At 34.2% G+C, this 19,998-nt stretch overlaps 1 protein-coding gene and 2 long non-coding RNA genes across 5 annotated transcripts; 2 read left to right on the top strand and 1 right to left on the bottom strand.

Moving 5' to 3' along the window:
- Nucleotides 1-518: 518 nt before the first annotated feature.
- Nucleotides 519-7,279, bottom strand: LOC105965093 (ubiquitin domain-containing protein DSK2b). 3 transcript variants are annotated; one of them, XR_016033279.1, is made up of 10 exons: nt 6,654-7,279; nt 5,533-5,997; nt 4,497-5,150; nt 3,758-3,909; nt 3,565-3,624; nt 3,257-3,469; nt 2,599-2,645; nt 2,293-2,348; nt 1,192-1,287; nt 519-1,070 (listed from the first exon to the last, which is right to left on the bottom strand). XR_016033279.1 is itself a non-coding variant. In XM_012989609.2 (9 exons), exons 1-9 carry the CDS (start codon nt 6,889-6,891, stop codon nt 922-924), a joined length of 1,917 nt encoding a protein of 638 aa, XP_012845063.2. In that variant the 5' UTR covers nt 6,892-7,279; the 3' UTR covers nt 519-921. The 3 variants fall into 3 exon arrangements, 1 of the variants encoding a protein (XP_012845063.2); XM_012989609.2 differs by lacking the exon at nt 3,257-3,469; XR_016033280.1 differs by lacking the exons at nt 519-1,070; nt 1,192-1,287 and having other exon boundaries at nt 3,261-3,469.
- Nucleotides 7,280-16,689: 9,410 nt separating this feature from the next.
- Nucleotides 16,690-18,696, top strand: LOC148768862 (uncharacterized). The gene is made up of 6 exons (XR_016032930.1): nt 16,690-16,760; nt 16,938-17,087; nt 17,546-17,634; nt 17,733-17,792; nt 18,018-18,064; nt 18,255-18,696. It is a non-coding gene; the product is annotated as an uncharacterized LOC148768862 (long non-coding RNA).
- A 17-nt stretch (nt 18,697-18,713) lies between these two features.
- LOC148768861 (uncharacterized) lies at nt 18,714-19,239 on the top strand. Its single transcript, XR_016032929.1, has 3 exons — nt 18,714-18,736; nt 18,822-18,940; nt 19,032-19,239. It is a non-coding gene; the product is annotated as an uncharacterized LOC148768861 (long non-coding RNA).
- The last annotated feature ends 759 nt before the right edge of the window (nt 19,240-19,998 follow it).

Raw genomic sequence — 19,998 nt, 5'->3', positions numbered from 1 at the left:
TAAGCTTGTTTGAACTGAGTCGTCTAGCAATATTTTTTGAAGTTTTTAGTTAAAACTTTAAAAACATTCATTTTAGAGTCATTTCAATCACTTTTCAATTGGTATCGTTTTTTACATCCATTTATTCGAAATCATTCAATTCAAACAAATCAATGAATATTAAAATTTTATAGCCTAACTAAAACTAATTTTAAAATTATAATAATGAATTTGAAATGCACCCAGCTAGGAGTCCTTTCAAATCCATAGTTAAATCTTCTAATATAATCCAACTCTATCGAACTAAATGAGGTGCAATAGAATCTCGATTAAATAATAGTTTCTCACAGCCCCGACTCGGTGAAAACGTATTAAATTATTAACTCGATAATTTAATAATTGGCTAAATTAATAGAGTTTCCCTGGTCTCAACTGTATTAATGGACTCTTAATTTATAGAGATTTAACTGTATACTAAAATTTTGAACTATTGAGGTCAAGAGACTAACAAACTTCTATAATGCAACATTGCAAGGAAGTTTTCATGTCAACAAGAAAGTTGGTCTAGAGATATACGAGTTACGACTTGTTAGATCACTGTACAGGGGAAAAAAACAATTTTGATACGACCCGAACCACCGGGATTTTGTTAGCGATACAAAATTTTCTAGAACAGGGAATATCAAGAATCTACACCCCCAACCAATCATAGTAAAGAGACCGAGTATACTGCGAATTCACGTTGTATTTACAACACACTCAATATTGCGTGTGTTTCTTGTTTGTTTCCGTTTTCTTTTTCAAAGTGATGCGACAAAAGATTTGTTAGACAAACCTATTCAAGTTGGTTTTTGTCGTATGATATGAATGTACCGTGATCTGCATTGTCCAAATTCCATCTCGAAAGCTACGTATGAACAGGAAAGATAGAATATGATGGCTCTATCGATAAGAATTTCCCACAAGGCGTTCCACAGCAGCACCAACATTCCCAGCAGCGGCAATCAATGCTCTGATGTTTTCTTGAGTATCGATGAATCCCATTTCTCGTAACTGAGAGAGTTGAGTAGCGTATAATTCCTCAGGGGGGGCTGCAATAAAATATGAAAGCAACACAAATTATACAGAGGAATTCTAGTAAAACATGAAAACAAACACAAAATAACGAGAAAAGAACAATGAGAGAGAAGCATGAGAACAAACACAAAGAACCTTGAGAACTATTTGGAGTGGTCATGCCACCAACAGTCCCGAGTCCCCGAAACATGTTCATTAACATATCCAATCCCATGTTGTCAGCTGTTGCAGCTACAATTTCATACAGCCACTATGTTGGATAAACAGTGAAATACGAAATATATGCAAATATAACTTCAGTTTACTTGAGCATAAATGAGCTTTTCTGTTAGCATGTACTTTAAAATGTTATAACACGCAATTACGCAAATCCTGGATTTACGAGGTTTCTGTCACCCAAAGTCCATCAAACAATACACATTCTTATATGGACAATAATATTTCTCTCTATGAACTTCATCGAAAATTAGCAACTTTTTGTTTGATTTTCCCAAAAAAAAATTCATTCACCAAAACCAAACAAAACATTTAGCATTGTTATCTCTCAAATATCTCTTCCCAACATATTCGAGAAAATCTTAATCTTTACTTTAAGCGAAATAAATAAAGTCACATGCACACACAAATTATAAGAATGAACAATGAGAGAGACAAAGAGATATGAAAACAAACACAAAATCATAAGAGAAGATGTAACTTTGAGATCTATTTTGAGTGGTAATACCACCAACAATCCCGAGTCCACTAAATATGTTCATCAGCATATTCAATACCATGTTGACAGCTGTCCCAGCTACTATTTCATGCAGCCAATATGTGAGATGTACAGTGAAATGAGAATAATTACGTGGAATTATAACTTCAGTTTACTTGCGCATATAGGAGCTTTCTTTGCTAGTATGTAGTCTAAAAAACGTTAAAACATGCAATTCCGCAAACCCCTAGATTGCAATGTTTCTTCAGGAGAAGACCATCAAACAATACCCATTCATACACAAAGGTCAATGAAAGTGAACAGTAAATCCAGTACTTGTTAGTTAAGAACAAACATTATTAATTTACTGAAAAAATGCAACGAAAAATACATGCAAAGTCTGTATAAATTAAAATTCACACATAGAATGAGCATCAAATGAACAAATTGACTAGTGCACCACGAATCTTGACTCAATGTTGGAACACAATCCAAAATATAAGGAAAAACATAATGTTGGTTCGAGGAAGTAAGAAGCAGACCTGTTTCCCCAGCAGCATTTCGACCTGTTTCTCCAGCAGCATTTCGACCAGGTTCTCTGCAATATTCAACAAGTCCAGTTATTAACAAAGCCATAGGACATCAACAGGCTATATGCAGATTGTAACACTGGAATGTAGAGGCATCTTTCACAGGTATAAAATACTTTTAGCCAAATACTTGGTCTGAAAGGTACTCATACAAATGGAGAGGATTCCCACTAACATATATTACAAGAATCCAATCACAGTGTTTCATGATAGTTTCTTGAAAAATAATATACAGGAAAAGAAAAAGGTCAAACTTACACAGATGGCTGGCTACCAAGTTGAGATGACAGAGAACTTTGAAGTTGCTGAAACAGGAGAAAAAAATATCTGACTAAAAAATACAATAAAACTATCTGAAATTGTAATTTTTCATGGAAAGCTATATCAGAAGTTCGCTACATTTCCTAGCATCAAGTTAGCGAAAAACAAATTATTTGCAGATTTAACATAAATACTTCTAGAGAGGCAGTATATTAATTTTTTGTTTCATGAGACATTTGATTAGGCTGTTCTGCCACTGAATGCAGCACCACATTGCAAGAAAAGGGAACATGACAATTTATAGCAGCATGAATTGCTACTCCATTGTAGAGGGATTGTAAATAGAGATAGCCTCCAACTAAATTATCTTTGAAGTCTCAAGTTTAAGCTAGAGAAGGAAAAAAATTGGAGGGGCAAAAAGGCCCTCCAAACAAAAAGCCCATTGGCAGAAGAGGAAAAATAGTGACGAATAGTGCTTTTAGTTGCGGAATCCTTTACAGCTAGAGAAGAAAAAAGACTAATTAATACTACATCCACTACTTTTAGTTGCGAAATCCATTCCATATTAGTATACATAACCCCTAAATGGAGCTAATTAGTATGCAACATTAACACTGAGATTACAAATGAAAAATAGTGCTTTCTTTTTGTTTACCTACTTGTACCGCTTCACTGAATTGCATTTCCAACAATCATTGTTTCAGAAATTCCAACAAGGATACCATTTCTACTGCATATTTCTCAGAGCTGGCAAAAGAATCTGAAACTCCCAATAGCATTGCCCGCGCACACACACACACACACACACACACACACACACACACACACACACACACACAACACACACAACACACACATCCACAGTGGTCTGCATTCAGAAATTCAATGCATTATAACCTAACAACATAGGTAAGAAAAGCAAGAATCTCCAAAGAGTTGGAGAAGGAGGGATCTACAGTTTACCTGTGACATTCTTAAGTGATTAATAAACTCAGCAGGATTGGAGTTAGCCATGCCCAGCAGCTATGGATTGAGGCCAAGAAAGTGAGGTCGTTACATGAGAAGAATAAGTCAATGAGATTTAAAAATTATACCCAAAAAAAAGGCAAAGAGGAATAGTCAGGAATGATCATAATCAAATAGCATTTCGCAGCACCTGATTCATGTACTGTGGACTTGCTAAGAGATTCTCCATGATGTCGTACATGGATGGATTTTGCATTAACTGATTAGAAGAAGATCCAACTGGCATAGAACCCGGCGTGCGCTCAAGAACTGGGATACCAAAGTTTGTCTGCATTCCTCCAGCTGCAAAGTTTAATTTAAGAACATTAAAGAGCTGGGAAAAATACTCATTTCAAACCAATACAAAGTTTTCATTAAAAATACTGAACAACCCGTTGGACAAGTCAAAAACTTCGGAAAAAAAATTATATTGGCCCCAAATTAACCTAGCATCTTAAAGAGTTACAAGGAACTGAAACACTTTAAATTCTTGCCGTTCTCCTTTACATTGAAAGTCCAAAATGTCTACGCTATTGTGGCAAGAATTTAATGAACTGTTCAAATGTAAGCAGAAGCATTCATAAAAAAAAAAATAAAAAAAAATCAAGAACTAAAAAAAAAAAGAAAAAGCAAGCACTAAAAATGTGTCAGTTATGCAAATCTACAGTTCAATTTTTGTATAGTAGATTAAAACAGATAGGATGCTGGAGGTAAATTTTCAACAAACAAAGGAAAAACAAATCACTATTAATGCATGTTCCACCTAACATTTCCCCAATACTACAGAATCTGAAGAAAATTAATCAGAAAAACGGCGATCATTTTGAGAATTTGAAATTGCAGGAAAGCCTAACCACTAAAAAAAATGGTGCAACCAGATTCAGACTCACCGCCAGCAGAATTCCAGGGATTTGGAAGTGGTCTTGTATTTGGACCAGAGGAATTGGTTGTGACTTCAGGTCCAGCAGATACAGAATTATTTGAATTCCAACTGCCAAGTCTGTCAACTTGAGCTCCCAACAGGGCCTCAAGGGGTTCTTGCACATTTTCATACATCTGTCTTAGCATGTTAAAGCCCCCAGGAAAAGATTCAATGTTGCTCATTGCCCTGTCATTGTTGCGCATCCGCTCACGCATTATTTCCGGGCTATGTGAAGGCTCCATTGCCTGACGGAGGGTCTCGGGATCATTAAGTATGTGTGCAATATCTGGGTTACGGTCAATAAACTCGCGCATTTGAGGATTGTCAGTGATAATGTTGCGTATAGTTTCAGGATTGTTCATTATATTCTGAACAAACGGCATATTAGAAATATCTCTAATCATGTTGCGGTTCTGAGTTAACTGTTGCCGTAATTGTTCAAATATATCACTAGCACTTCCTAATCCATCGAGGCCAAGTCCAGGAAACAATGAAGACCCAAATGCAGATCCTCCAAGTGGGCCATCTTCACTAAAACCTGCATCAGCTGTAGTTGCAGCCTCCGCAGGTACTCCTGGTTCAAAAATCTGTGCAATGTGGATAATGTCATCAGCATTAAGACCTGTCAACAAAAAAAAGAAGAATATTTTAATTTAATTCCACGTCTCTTTATCAACCATAGCATCCGAAATATAATTTCTAAATTAATCTAACTCAATGTCAAGATGTTGAAAAAGATTTTGAAGCATCCCAATAATGCTATTATGACATAGCAACTTCCAATTTCAAATCTGTAGTATGTAGAGAGCCACTAACAGGTCAGGAAAAAGATGTGACCACCCAAAGTATACATATGAAACTATTTCGGGTAAATGCCATACGATTTAAGATGAAAAGTAACAACGAATGCATACCAATACAGCATCAGAGAGAAACATGACATTCTCTACTTAGTCTGGTGCAAAGGAAATATCTTAATTGGCTTTACTAGATCTATTACTTACGCATCACTTCACGCATTGTTTCACGCATTATATCAGGGTCCCGTAAGGCTTCCACAGCCTGACGGAGGCCCGAAGGATCATTAAGTATCTGTGCAAGCTCTGGGTTACGGTCCATAATATCGCTCAGTTGAGGATTGTTCACAATCACATTGCGGATTGTTTCGGGATTATTGATTATATTCTGAAAAGACGGCATATTAAACATATTGCTAAGCATGTCGGGGTTTTGAATTAACTGTTGCAGCCTTTCTTGAAATATATTCCTAGCACTTTCTAATCCAGTTAGGCCAAGTCCAGGGGACAAAGAAGATCCAAACTCAGATCCTCCTCGTCGCACACCTTCACTGGAACCTGCACCTGTGCTTGGAATTGGATTTGTACTTCGAACTCCAGCATCCGTTGAAGCTGCAGTTACAGCTGTTGCAAAACTTCGTACCAAGTAGACAGTATGGTCAGCCTCAAGACCTGTCGACAGAAAATAAGAACAATTTAATTAATTCCACATCTGAACCTGAATTACCCTAACTCAATGTCAAGATGTTGCAAAAGCTTTCAAAGTATCGCAATTATGCTATTAGTACTACATCTCAGCATCATATAAGTTGGCAACTGGCAATTTCAAATTTGTAGCTTGTAGAGAGACACATAACATTCTCTATTTATTCTGGTTCAAAGAAAATAGATTTTCATCGGCGTTAATAGACCAGAGCAATACACTCTGACACTTAAATGCAATTGCACCCGATACAGATCTTTACGTTAATCCTAGAAACAGTCTTGGATATTTACGAATTACGATACTCAATTTGCTAGGCCCCATCCAATTATAGAAATAGATCGATACATGTATGGATATCTCACTAGATTGAATCGGGGTACTTCAAGAATTCTGTTTCGAATATGATCAAATTAAACAATAGACACTCAAGCATTTCGCCGCATGATTATCGAAAATAAATCTCCCTCCCCACCGTAGTTTATACAAACAGCCATAAGACTATCAAATTACCAATAAATTGCAAATTCATTTTAATAAAACATAATTAGAAACAAAATACACCTTTATTACGTGTTATCAGTAAGGAAATAATAATAATAATGACAATGATGAGGCTTCATACCGTAGCTCTGAAGAGTTTGATCGTCCTTCAAAATGCGGCCTCTGTAGATTAAACGCTGCTGATGTATGGGGATTCCGCATTTCCGAGCAAGGATTGACTTGAAAAATTCGACGGTTGAGTCCAAGTACACATGAACAGAGAATTCCGAGCCGTTCGCGCAGCTGACGTCGACAGTCACTTCTTCTCCGACGCGGTTGCTCGAATCGTCTCCGCCGTGCGCCGCCTCGCCGCCGCCCATTCTGATGAAATCTGACAGTGACAAGGAGAATCAAATACGGATTGATTGATCGTCAGAGATAGTGCTGAACCCTAGTGAAGAAATTGGGGGAAATGTTTATATATCTTCTTCTTATCTCTCGATCAGTTCATATATATATTTATATATATACTCCTACCATGCATAGAAAATTGATTGTGGAAATCAATCTCCAAGTATTACGTAAGATACGTACAGAGATATACACTCCGTATATTATATATATCTCCTCTTTCAATACCTAGATTTTCTCTCTCTCTTTCTTCTCAGTCAAGTTTGTTATAGTTCTGAGTAAACAGAAAGGTTAATTAGATGAAGGTTGACAGAGAATTCGAGTGTGCTCAATTTTGCCATAAAATATTTATTTTTACTCCACTATGTTATTTTCTTCATTTCTTTTGTCCTTTCATTTATTTTTATTTTTTTGGTCTATCTCGAAATTGAAATGGCTTATTTTTTTTTTATATATTTTAATGAAATTGGTATTAATTTTTCAATTTTTTCTTTAATTTGTTTTATTCGGATGTACTAATTTCGAGTTGATTCCAATTTACACTTAAGGGTGTCTGGCTAACCATATTTCAAACAACCAACCGACGTCTGGATGTACTAATTTCGAGTTGATTCCAATTTACACTTAAGGGTGTCTGGCTAACCATATTTCAAACAACCAACCGACGTCTGATAAGATGTTTTAAGAGCTGATAAGTTTTTACATCTTATCTTTAGAATTAATTTTTAGCATGTTTGGATAATAAGCTTATATCATATTTTTACTCATTATAAGATCTTAAATAAAAAGGTGAGGTTGAGGTATTTTTTTAAAAAGATATTATTTGCTCTCCTACAGTTTATTTTTAGAAAAATTAAGATCTTTTTTTAAAACTTTGCCAAACATTTTGGAAAAACATCTTATAAGATCATTTTAACATCTTATAAGCTTAGCCATAATGGAGGCATGAGTTGTTTACTTGTTTTCACTTATGCAAATTTCCATATAATTTCGGTCGAAATTATTGTGCTCGTTTGCCATGAAACCAATTTTTTTGGAGCAATTATTAAGTTTTGTACTATATTGCATAGACACGGGAAATATGGCCACAAGTAAGAACAACTTGGTTGTAGATTTATGGAGCGTCATCAGTTATATGCTAATATGTTTGGTGGAGATGAAGTGGGTCGCAATGCAGTCGCCAACCATATTTTGACATGCATGAAAGAGGACCTGCGCCACAGACTAAATGGATGTCAACAGATATGGGATTGACGATTGCTACGAGATATAACGCAATGGTGCTAATACTGAGTTGGGTAGTTTTACATAACTACCTCTAGTTGAGAATCTCGTAGTAACAAATATTATTCCTATGTCGTTACATAACTCTCATTTCATGATCCATTGAGTATCAGTTTACTGCCATCTACCTCGTTACATAACAAATATTATTCCTACGTCGTTACATAACAAATATTATTCTTATGTCGTTACACAACTCTCATTTCATGATCTTTTGGCGTTTTTTCAGTTTATTTGGATGTTGAACTTTGTTATTGTATTTGGATGTTGAACTTTTCTATTGACTTTGGATGTTGAACTTTGTTATTGTAATTGGATGTTTAAGTTTGTAAGAGCTCATAACCATCAAAATAGAAAACCGCATAATTTTTCAACACAATCAAAATAGAAAACTGAGTAACCATCATCATAATACAGAACCAATGAAAATGGAAAACAATAGTCATAATATTACAACAGTCATAATCATCCTACTGTCTAACCTTGATCCCCTACCCCTAGTCCTCGGCCCTCCACGACCCCTACCCCTCCCGGATACAAGATGGAGATACTGGGCATGGGGCATCATCAAATCAAGTAATTGTGGTTGGATTGCCATACATTTTTTTGCCGCATCAAGCCCATTCTTTCCGTATACGATCGGAAATAGGAGACGAACTATATTTGGAGCCAACAGTGTCGTAAGTGGTAAAGCCCGATTGCCAACCTGCTAATCATCGTGTTATCCTGCGGACTGAGGTAGTTATCCAGTGCTTTATTTCTCCACTCGACCCGTCCAGTGTCACGACGTTCCTAAATTAAATTGCATATATTACTAGATATATAGCGAAAATACAAATTATAAAAATATATAAAACACGTATTAATAACAAACTTACATATCCATCCGAAACATATATCGTTATATGCGACTTGAACCAACGGATAAACTCCAAATTTTCCGTCCCTCCCTCGCACGGACCTTCTAAATACGGCTGACCATCCAAAATTGGAAATTTTACGCCACGATCACCTTTACGTGCCGGCTCACCACCATCATGATCATCATTGCCGTCATCATTAGCCACCATCTCCTCGTCATCACCACTGTCATCATTAGCCACCATCTCATCGTCATCATCGGAGGCATACTGCAACGGAGTACGAACATGACCAACTTGAAGATCATCGGCAATAGGTACAGAAGACCCGGCTCCGACTGCAATAGCTTCTTCTCTCGCTCTCTTCGCTTCTTCTCTTGCCGTCGCTTTCCTTCTACGATCGAAAGCAAGAACTCCCCGATCTCTAATACGATCCGGATCATTCAGATTGTTCGACTTCCCACCCAAAGCTTTCATCAATCTCTTACATTTTTCCGCAACTTGACTCATTAAACTTTTCCCTCTACCTCCGGCCATCTAAAATTTAACATAAAAACTGAATTAGTATTTAATTAGAAAAAAATTAAAAAAATTAGTACTCGTGTGAAAACGAGTGAGTAGATCTATTTTCCTCGTGTGCAGACATGCAAGGACAATAGATCTGCTCGCGTGTTTTCACACGAGCAATAATTATTAAGAAAAAAAAATAATTAAAATAAATTGAGCTCGTGTGATTTTAGGCGAGCTCGAAGAAATGAGCTCGAGTGGTTTGACACGAGCACAACCCCCTTGTTTCGCCTAATAACACACGAGTTCCATTGTTTGTTTTTTTTCAATCAAAACATACAAATATTTTCAATAAAAAAAATCATCTTCTCGCGTGGTTTTACACGAGTAACTCTACTGTACTCATCTAGAATTAGGGAGTACTACCAGATGCTTTGTTTAATTTTTTGTTTTCAATAATCGTAATCTGATACAATAAAAAAAATGTAGAAATTACCTTCGATCTGTTGTTGTCTTGGTCGGGATTTGAAATCGAACTTCAAAAGCTTGAGAAAGTTTGTAAGAATATTTACCTTTTGATTTTTGAAGAATGGTAAAAAAAAAAGTGTCTGTAAGTTTAAAAGGTACATGCACAAATCATTTCAGTATATATATATATATATATATATATATATATATATATATATATATATATATATATATATACATGTGTGTGTGTGTGGTGTGTGTGTGTGAGAGAGTGTGACTGTCTAAATGGTGTGTGTATTGACGAATAAACTGCTACCCTTGTGTAATCTCTAAATAGTAAAAATCCCCCTTTGATAAATAAACTAGCAAAATCCCCCTGTTAAATTTAGTCAAAGGCAGAAAACCCCCTAGTTGACTTTCTTGTGGCTCACTCGTTGGATGTGCGGATGATAGCTGATTTTTGGACGTGAAATGACGAAATTATCCCTCAAAATGTATTTATATGTATATATATTTTCTTTTTAATTTGATTGTTTAGAAAATTAAAATATTATTTAAAAAATAGTAAATAATTAAATTGAAAAATTATTAAAAAATTGGTAATCAAATTAAGTATATATTTTTAAGTACATAATAAACTCTTTTGATGTAGGAATAATTTAAAATATATACATAAATTATCGATAATAAAAATAGAAATAAATTAAAGACCCCATTGTACCTTTATAATTAATATACAACAAAACTAAAATAATTAAAATATTTATAAATATAAGAATTTATAAATTGAAAAATTTCGAGGGTATTTGTGTCTTTTTATATTAAGTCAACATTCAAATGAATAAAGGGCAGGGTGTGCTATATAAATAATTTCACAGGGGAGATTTTGCTAGTTTATTTATCACAAGGGGCTTTTTGTTATTTGCATATTACACATATGTATTTTTTTGCAGTTTACTCGTGTATTGACATATAAATAGAATAGATGAAGTGGTAAAGATGTCAAACCAAATGGAAAAACTATAAAAATAATTATAAATGCAAAAGTTAAATTGTCACATGAGCCAAAAAAAAAACGGAATGTAAACGGAGGGGCTATGTTGGTGTAAAGTCCAGGGGGTATTTTATACATTGAGCATAGTTTAGATAGGTAAAATGAATTTTACCCTAGTTTTTATAAGTTTTTTAGGTGTTTGGAAACATAAGGTTTTATTTATCGCCATAACGCCACATGAGACTGGGGTTGGTTTCGGTACGGTTGCCGAATATTTTGATCAATACCGTGTATCTACCGAATTATATGGTATTGAAAAATTCGATACCGTTACCGTACCAACGAGTGCGGTATACTGTTACTTTATGTACGGTATCTCGGTACATGGTATTCTACCGTTAATTTTAATTTGTTATACTTTGAAGGCAATTTTTATAAAAACACAACACTTTAAACAAGAACATTGGCTATTTATATGATCTTATTCAAATTTTCAAGGCTCTTCGAATATTTATCAAACTTCAACTTCATTGATTTAGCCACACCTTACAAAATAAGATTACTAGAGTCATGATTTTTTTTTTCAATCTCAATTTGCAGCCCTACTATTTCAGGAAAAACCAAATGGGATGTACGCTTTTTTGTTGCACTAAGCTTCAATGTTGTCTCATAAATTTTTAAGAACTGTATTTTAACTTTTTTAAGTTTTGACCTATTTATTTTATGTAGTAAGTTTAATTTTAGTTAATTATTAACCAATATAAAAAATTAATATATATTAATTAAATTATAAAATTCAAATTTGCGGTATGGTACGGTATTACCATGGTACTGAAAATATAATATCGCTACCGTACCGTATAATAGTGGTACCGTACCAAATGTAGTGGTAACCGAAGTTTCGGTAATTTTTCGGTATTTTTTGGTGGGTATACCATTATATTCGGTAGGCGGTAATTATTTTCCAGCCCTACATGAGACCATTATAACTGTTACACTTATTTGACTCAAATGTGCTATAATCTCTTTTCTAACACAATTTTTGATTATGTATTTTTATTTAATTAATTTTTTTTATTTAATCAATATTTTTTTGTTTATTTCAAATATACAATTTATTTAAATTGTTTAATTTAATACAATTTTATAATGGCAATTCTCTTTGCGGTTGGAGTAAATGAGTTTCTTTAAGTACCAAAATATTATAACATAAATCAAATAGATATTCGATGTCTCATTTTGATTATTTGTCCGGTGCCGCCACCACTAGTATATATATATATATATATATATATATATATATATATATATATATATATATATATATATATATATATATATATATATATATATATATATATATATATATAGATATAAAAAAACTTGATTTGTTTCCCAATTTCCCCTTATAAACTCAATTAACATTCAATTTTATTTACCAACAGTCGAGTCGGCCACAATATCGTAAACGAATTTAACAAACGTTCTATCTCGAATTCAAAAATTTCTAGCTTAATTTTTTTAACAAGTCGAATTTGAGCTCACATTATTTCTTCAGAAAACAATAAATCCATTTGATGATTTATTTATCACTAATATAAATAGTATATAATGAAATCAGGAATATTTATTTTTAAATTCTAACTGAAATAGCTCAAGTGTTCAAAGCTTACGAGTGGGCTCATAAAATTTGATCATAAACTCGAAATTGAGTTTGAACTCCAAAAAGTAGACTTTGTCGAACTCAAGCTACACTTATTTAAATTCATTTAATAATTCGAACCATCCAGATAAACCGAATTCTAGTTTGGATTGAATACTATTTATTTACACTTCAAAAATTGAATTATCATATTGGAATTAGCACTTTCTAAAGTGAAAAAGAAAAATTCAACCCCATTTAAAAGAAATCACGAATCAATTTTTTCTTTTTTTTTTAGAGGAGAATCAAAATTTAAAATATTGGAATTGAGAAATTTGTTCCAAAACTGATTTTCTTTTTCAGGTTAAAATAGCCTAAAATTGGATTTTTTTTTAATTTACTTTTCATCTATAATACAAAATGCATAATAATTTTAAAATTACAAGTGCAATTTTTGGAAAAAATGGGATTTTTGAAGTTAAAATCGTACCGTAAATTGAAAATTTCATATTTTTATCCAACTCTTAGGGATGAGGAAACCAACTCAACGGTGGATACTAGAGGGCAATCCTGCCGACACCAATGAGTTGCTTGTTCTGAAATTATCAAGGGTTGGGAGTGCCCTTGACAATTCATGTCCTCGGAGACATTCTCCAAAAATATCACCTCTACATTGTGTTCCTTTCCAAGATGAAATCTACGTCTCAACGTATTGAACATCTTAAAAGGAAGTGGAATTTGTTTGGCACGTCGGTGGAGAAAGTTGGCAAATCGGGTGGCCTTGCATTACATTACCGTGGAGAAAAGAGATAGACATCGACCTTCTCAGTTTTTTCCCCTAACCACATAGACGTGACGGTATATGATATGGACAAAGATTTGATATGCCGATTTATAGGCTTTTATTGGTTCGCGGTACTAGCCCATTGGTATAAATCATGGGATCCTCTTCGGGCTCTTCAAGATCAAAAGTACGAAACATGTGGAGATCGATATCCACTTTATCCGAGACAAAGTTGCTTTGGGACATGTTCGAGTTCTTCACGTCCCTTCCGCCTACCAGTTTGCCGATATGTTCACGAAAGGACTCCCTACTCAATTGTTTCAACAGTTTGTCTCCAGTCTCCACGTCCTCTCATTTCCCGTTTCGACTGCGGGGGTCTATTAGCGTATATATATTATATATTACGTATATATTATTATTATTATTATTATTATTATTATTATTATTATTATTATTATAGTTGCCTTGGTGTAATAGGTTAGAGTTTCCTACATGTAACTATATATATGATTAATATAAGTGAGAGACATAATCCTCTCTTTCTCCAATTCTATTTCTCCTATAAACACCATAAAAAATAATTGGGAATGCTAGCAAATATGGGTTGTACTAGAAAATAAATCTTTCGCTATCTTTGAGACGAGTTTTGGCAACTTTCACCCTTCATGAACTTATAAGAGCAACTCCAACCCGTTGTTATCGAATGGGGTTATCAAATACTCATTTGATAACCATGATTACACTTTGATATCTCTTATACAACTAGTGAACTCCAACCACAAGTATCAAAAAACAATTATCAAACAAATTTATGATTATTCATATATTATTTATTTTTCGATCTATTTTAAATAACCATACAAACCGATTTTTCTGGTAAACTATCTTCAAAATCAATATTAATCAAGTTTTTACCTTTTCAATAGAAAAAAAAATTATATATAAATAGAGATTATTTTTTTCCGTGGAACTTTGTTGAAGCTCTAGAGAAAGAAAAAAAAATATGTTGAAATTGTAGAAAATTTAATTTTATTATGTTGAGATTTTTTTCCAGAAATTTGTTGAAGATGTAGAAAATTTAATTTTATTCTGTTGAGATTTTTACGTAAAGAAAAGAAAACTCAATTATGTTGAGGTTTTTCTTTTTTTCACGTGCTCCTATTTTTTAGGATAATATTTGATAACTATTTATTTTGGATGTATTTTTACTCTCCGAATGATGAATTATCAAAATAGAACCCTATTTTAATAACCCATTGGAGGAGAGAGTTTTTAAAATTAGGGAGTCAAATGGAAGTTAAGGGATTTGATACCACCTTTAATAACCGGGTTGGAGTTGCTCTAAATGAAATATCTAATTATACAAATATATCATCATTGGTCTACGAAATAGTAAATTTATATTAATTGAAAGCAAATAAATTCTTAAATTTAATGATACTGATTCATTTGCAGTTCGATTATCAACTGTTAAATATAAATATTGTTATATAAATTTTTATATTAGTATAAAAATAAATATAAAAATAAATATAGAAATATTTTGAATACCGAGCCCACGTTACTGAATCGAATTCTCCGTACGTATTCACCGGTTGACAGGCATTGACGGCTAGGATTTGGTTACTTTCCCTTCAAGAAATTCTGGACGTTGGAGATCGAGCCACGTGTCGCACCACTTTCACTTACTTTCCCCTTCTTTCTTCACACTCTCCCGAACCGAAGTCCGTTTTATATTTCATAACCACCCCTTCTCTCTCTATACTTCTCCCACAGCGAATCTGCACTGACTCCCTCTGCTCTACACATTATGTGGCCTCCGATACTCTTGCGCCGCCTCCTCCGTCTCCGCCGTCTTCGCCGTCTCCGTCGTCTCCGTCGTGTTCGTCATCTCCGTCGTCTCCGCCGTGGCGACGTTGCCCGCCCCCGCCCCCCCGCACCTCCCGCCCCCGTCCCCGCCCCCGCCCCCGCCCCCGACCCCCATCCGCCGCTTCAGCCACCGGTGCAACCACGTCCAATAGTTATAGAATGGAATGGCCATCGCGTCGTAAGAATAGGGATTCGTAACCCTGAATTCATGGAGATGACTGACATTGCTCTGCAGTATGGATGTCTTATTATGTACGTTTGAGGTTTAGTTTTGAATCGTGTTTTGGGCTGGTTATGCTCGTCAATTAGGGATTATGGCTGCCCTAATTTGAGGTTTAGGTTGAAATCTAGTTTCTATCGTGAAATGCACGGACGGCAATTTCATTTCGGTTTTTAGGTTGATTCCACTTGCATTTCATTTTGTTTGTTGTTTTTCTGTTTGATTCCACATGTGGTTTCGGGTTTTTCTGTGATTCCACAGTATACATGTATGAACAAATTTTGTGAATGAAATACTACTTTCCTTAGTCTCCAATTTGCTTTTTGGTTTATACATTATATTGTTTTTGCAGTGGATTGTTAACTGAATGTAATCATGAACACTATTCGTATGATATATTATTTCTTGATCATCGTATTCCTGTACTCGCCCCGGGTGGGAAGGTTGTCTAGATCAGACGATTTCCTTACTTGAAGCCGGTATTCCGTTGATATTAACAGAATTCGAAGTTCTCTGCTCTTGTAAATCACTTGATCTTTTGTAGAAAGGGTTGTACACCCATCTTGTTTCTTCCTTTGGAAATAGGAAAGAACATGATCAGATTTGTCCATGTGCTCTTGATGACAAAACGGAAAGGATAGCTCACAAAATTAGTTTGTGTAGCACAAGTACAAAGCTCAAGTAAATGCAATTCAAGGTTTGTACTATCAATATTTTTTTCGCGTTTTCCTCTCGTTTTTGCTTCAGTATTAAATTCCACGAGTCTGTTAACAAGGAAGTGGTTTCTGTAGTGGTGAAGATTTCAAACAGGTTGCGTCGAAGAAGAAAGTCGGAAGTGCCCCTAATTATCTGAACATGGTGGAGGGCGTGGCTCTTCTCAGCTACTGAAATAATGAGGGAAAAGCCTCAGTCGGAAATAGAAGAAATTCGATGCTGCTGTGGGGAACTGCACTATGAATCTAACGAGCCGTTTTCTGTGCAAGGAAATTCAAAAGCAAGTTTTCTTTCTAACGATATCAATTGCCTTGTTATTATTATTGCTTAAATCTGCCTGTTATGCTATCCATGTCAGATATTCGTGTTTTTTTTTTTGCTAATTCATAAAACGCTACTGGTTAATTAAATATTGCAGGGGTTTGAGGAAAGAAGTAATTATGGTAGCATCGATCAGTTTCAGTGACAATGAGCCTACACCATCACCACTGACAAGGTATATACTCTATATTGATTACTGATGACTGCTTTGTTTAAATATAGTAATTGGTTGATGAATTCATAATGACCGTGATCAGAAGAATCATAATTGTGGGGACATATATTTGATTTGTCTATTATATATATAACTAATTTTGATTCTCTTTCCACCCAAAAATACCGTTGGGAGCAGAAGAATCAACCGTAACCGAAGTAGTAACCTAGACTTGAAGGCGCTTTAACAAAAATTACAAGGAAGAAGAACTCACTAGACCTGAAGTTACAACCAATAACCCTACTCCAAATATAAACCCGCTTCCAAATCCTTGGACCTCTGCTCGCAGTAAGTCTAAATCTGGCAGCACCATTTTTTTAGTTTTTGTTAGCTAGTTGTTTGGATTTCTGAAATTTCAAATAAAAAAATGCTCGTCGTCGTTCAAATAGTTTTTCTTCAGTTTCTGTAGTATTGGGGTATGTCAGGTGAAACATGCATTAATACTTTAATTGTATCATTTTCTTGATGTATATATATTGAATGCTTCTCCTTACATTTAGCACTTGTTTTATTATTGCGACAATAGCGTAAACATCCGGGACTTTCAGTATAAACTAAGACAGCCAAGGATTTAGAATAGTTCATAGATACTAGGTTAGCTTGGGGCCAACATATCTTGAGTCTTGACATGATTTTCTACAAGTTACTTGATTCCACTGTTTTTAATTAAAATTTTGTATTGGTTTTGCATGAATGTTTTTTTTTTTTTTTCCAGATTGTTAATGTTCTTGAAATAAACTTTGCAGCTGGAGGAATGCAGGCAAACTTGGATACAGAGTCGAGTTCTACTGGGAATGTGGACACGCCATCCGTTTCCCAGATCATGAATAATCAGGTATTGCTAGATGCTCTTTGATTCTAACTTTTATTTGGATATAATTCTCAAATCTCATTAACATATTTTTCTCGTGTATTCTTCGCCTCAATCCGCAGCTGCTAAACGTTTATTACTCCAATCCTGCTCAGTTTATAAGTTCCACTAAGACGATACGGGTAAGCAGTTTAATCTCCGAACAAAGATACTTCAATCTCTAGTCTGCTTCTCATTGAAAGTGAAAGAACAGCCTAAGCAAATGTCTCATGTAACAGAAATTTGATAATCCTTTCTTTAAATCTGAAAATAATGTGACGTGTGATATGTGAGATGTATGAAATGTTCTGTACTTTTGAACCAAAATAGCTTTTGTGTATTTTATCTTATTTCTTCTCCTGTCTCAGCAACTTCACTATTTTCTGTCATCTCAACTTGGTCGCCAAACATCTCCGTAAGTTTGAGTCCGTCTTTTTCCTGTATATATCATTTTTAAGAAACTATCATGAAACATATGTTGGTGCGAAATTGCGAATCCATTTCCATTTGTATGTGCACCTGCTAGATCTGTCTCTGCATTCCAATATTACAATCTGTGTATAGACTGCTGCTTTGTTAATTAATATGTTCGCTGAATATTGCAGAGAACCAGATCGAAATGCTGACGGAACAGGTTTGCATTTTACTTCCTGGAACTAACATTCTGTTTTTCCTTGTTAAACACTGAGTCACTTTTTTACTTGATTCTCGTTCTATTTTATATTGGTACATGTGATTTTAACCGACACGAACTGTGCATGAATATTTGTTGCATTTTTTCAGTAAACTGATATTCTGTTATATATTGTGTTCACATTTAATATTTAGATATTATATATAATAACAAATACAGTGATTTGAATTTTAAGTAAAAGAATCGAAATATATATGTATTTGTGTGTGCATGTGAGTTTATTTATTTGTGCTTAAAGTGAAGATTCAGATGTTCTCAAATACGTTGAGAAGAGAAGGAATATGTATGTGAGAGGGATAACAGTGCTAAATGTTTGGTTTGATTTTGGTGAAGGAAGGGAAAAACAAACAAAAGTGAAGCTACAGCGCTAAATGTAGATTTGACTGAAGAAAGGTGGTAATCTAAATTAACTAAAATTGCAGTAATACTAGATTTTATTCCGTCAAACATAATACTTATTTTGTGGCTAATATTACAGGTCGGCGTTGTTTTTATAATGCATACGAGGATAAAAACACGTCTCTCTGACTAAGCAACTCACTAGTTCAGAAGCAAAGAAATTCGAATTAGCCGTTTTCTGCAGAAGCAAAATCAAAGGTAAGCAAACTTCCATGTCTTATCATAGACATAATTGAATACTCAGATAAAATCGAATGAAGTATATATATTTGGTTACTTATCGATGCAGGGCCGGTTAATGATTCCGATGGCATGGCCGACTCATGATGCAAACAGTACGACTAGTAATGAGTTTGAGGGACAATGAATGTGCCTACAGAAGAATTATATTATTGTCGATCGATGAGAAGAATGTTTTTTAGTATTCTCATGCGTGCATTTTGGACACTTATATATTTATCTTAGTAAATATTGAAATAAATCCATTTATGTGTAAACCGACTGTACTGTCGTTCTTTCCGTTGTTTTCTTGTCTTTCCTTTCGTTTTCCAGTGAATGAGAACATATATGCATAATTTTTTGTTATTCTTTCGGAAATATAATTGTTCTTGCATGTAACAATTACGTCAGGATATGAGTAAAAAGTTGTCCTAAATTTTAGATTTTACCAATGAGATTTAGGCTCCGTTTGATAGGATTAAGTGCTTAATGCTGAATGCTGAATAAATATATTAATGGGTAGGAGCTGTGTCTGATTGTTGAATGCTTGTTGAATGTATCTGATTGTTGAATGCTGAATAATTAAGTTCATTTGATAACTGAATATCAATAACGTTTGAATATTGTAATTTTCCTGATATACCCTTGTATAATTATATTGTAATTTTCCTGATATACCCTTGTATAATTCTGAAACATTATTGGTAATTAAATTTGATTAGAATATATGAATAAACATACTTTTTTAGCATGATCTACTTAATCAGTAAATTATAAAAATTTGGCGGACATTAAATATCTTGATATAAACTTATAATATCTAACATAGACAAAATATGAATTTCAAATTTCAAATTCAAACAACGAATACAAATAAACTTCATAAATAAAAGCAGATAAAATATAAAAATACATTAAAGTTATTAAAATTGGCTCAAAAATATTAATCCCTAAAATTAGCGTGAAAAAAATTAATAAATTCTAATTGGTCCTGATCCCTCCAGGCATCAACCGGGTTGCTATCTCATCGCGCACAT

The sequence above is a fragment of the Erythranthe guttata genome, chromosome 8 (assembly GCF_056151865.1).
Source record: "Erythranthe guttata isolate IM_541 chromosome 8, IM_541, whole genome shotgun sequence".
In the NCBI taxonomy this organism is placed as follows: Eukaryota; Viridiplantae; Streptophyta; class Magnoliopsida; order Lamiales; family Phrymaceae; genus Erythranthe; species Erythranthe guttata.
Note: the sequence above shows the minus strand (reverse complement) of the source record. Positions and strands in the feature narration are given on the sequence as shown.

Bases quoted from the DNA above. Each gene is read 5' to 3' on its own strand.
- LOC105965093 (XM_012989609.2), bottom strand. From the start codon at position 6,891: ATGGGCGGCGGCGAGGCGGCGCACGGCGGAGACGATTCGAGCAACCGC. The intron at 3,910-4,496 runs GTGAGTCTGAAT...TAAACTTTGCAG, and splicing joins TCCCTGGAATTCTGCTGGCG to CTGGAGGAATGCAGACAAAC. The intron at 2,646-3,564 runs GTAAACTGTAGA...CTCCTGTTTCAG, and splicing joins ATCACTTAAGAATGTCACAG to CAACTTCAAAGTTCTCTGTC.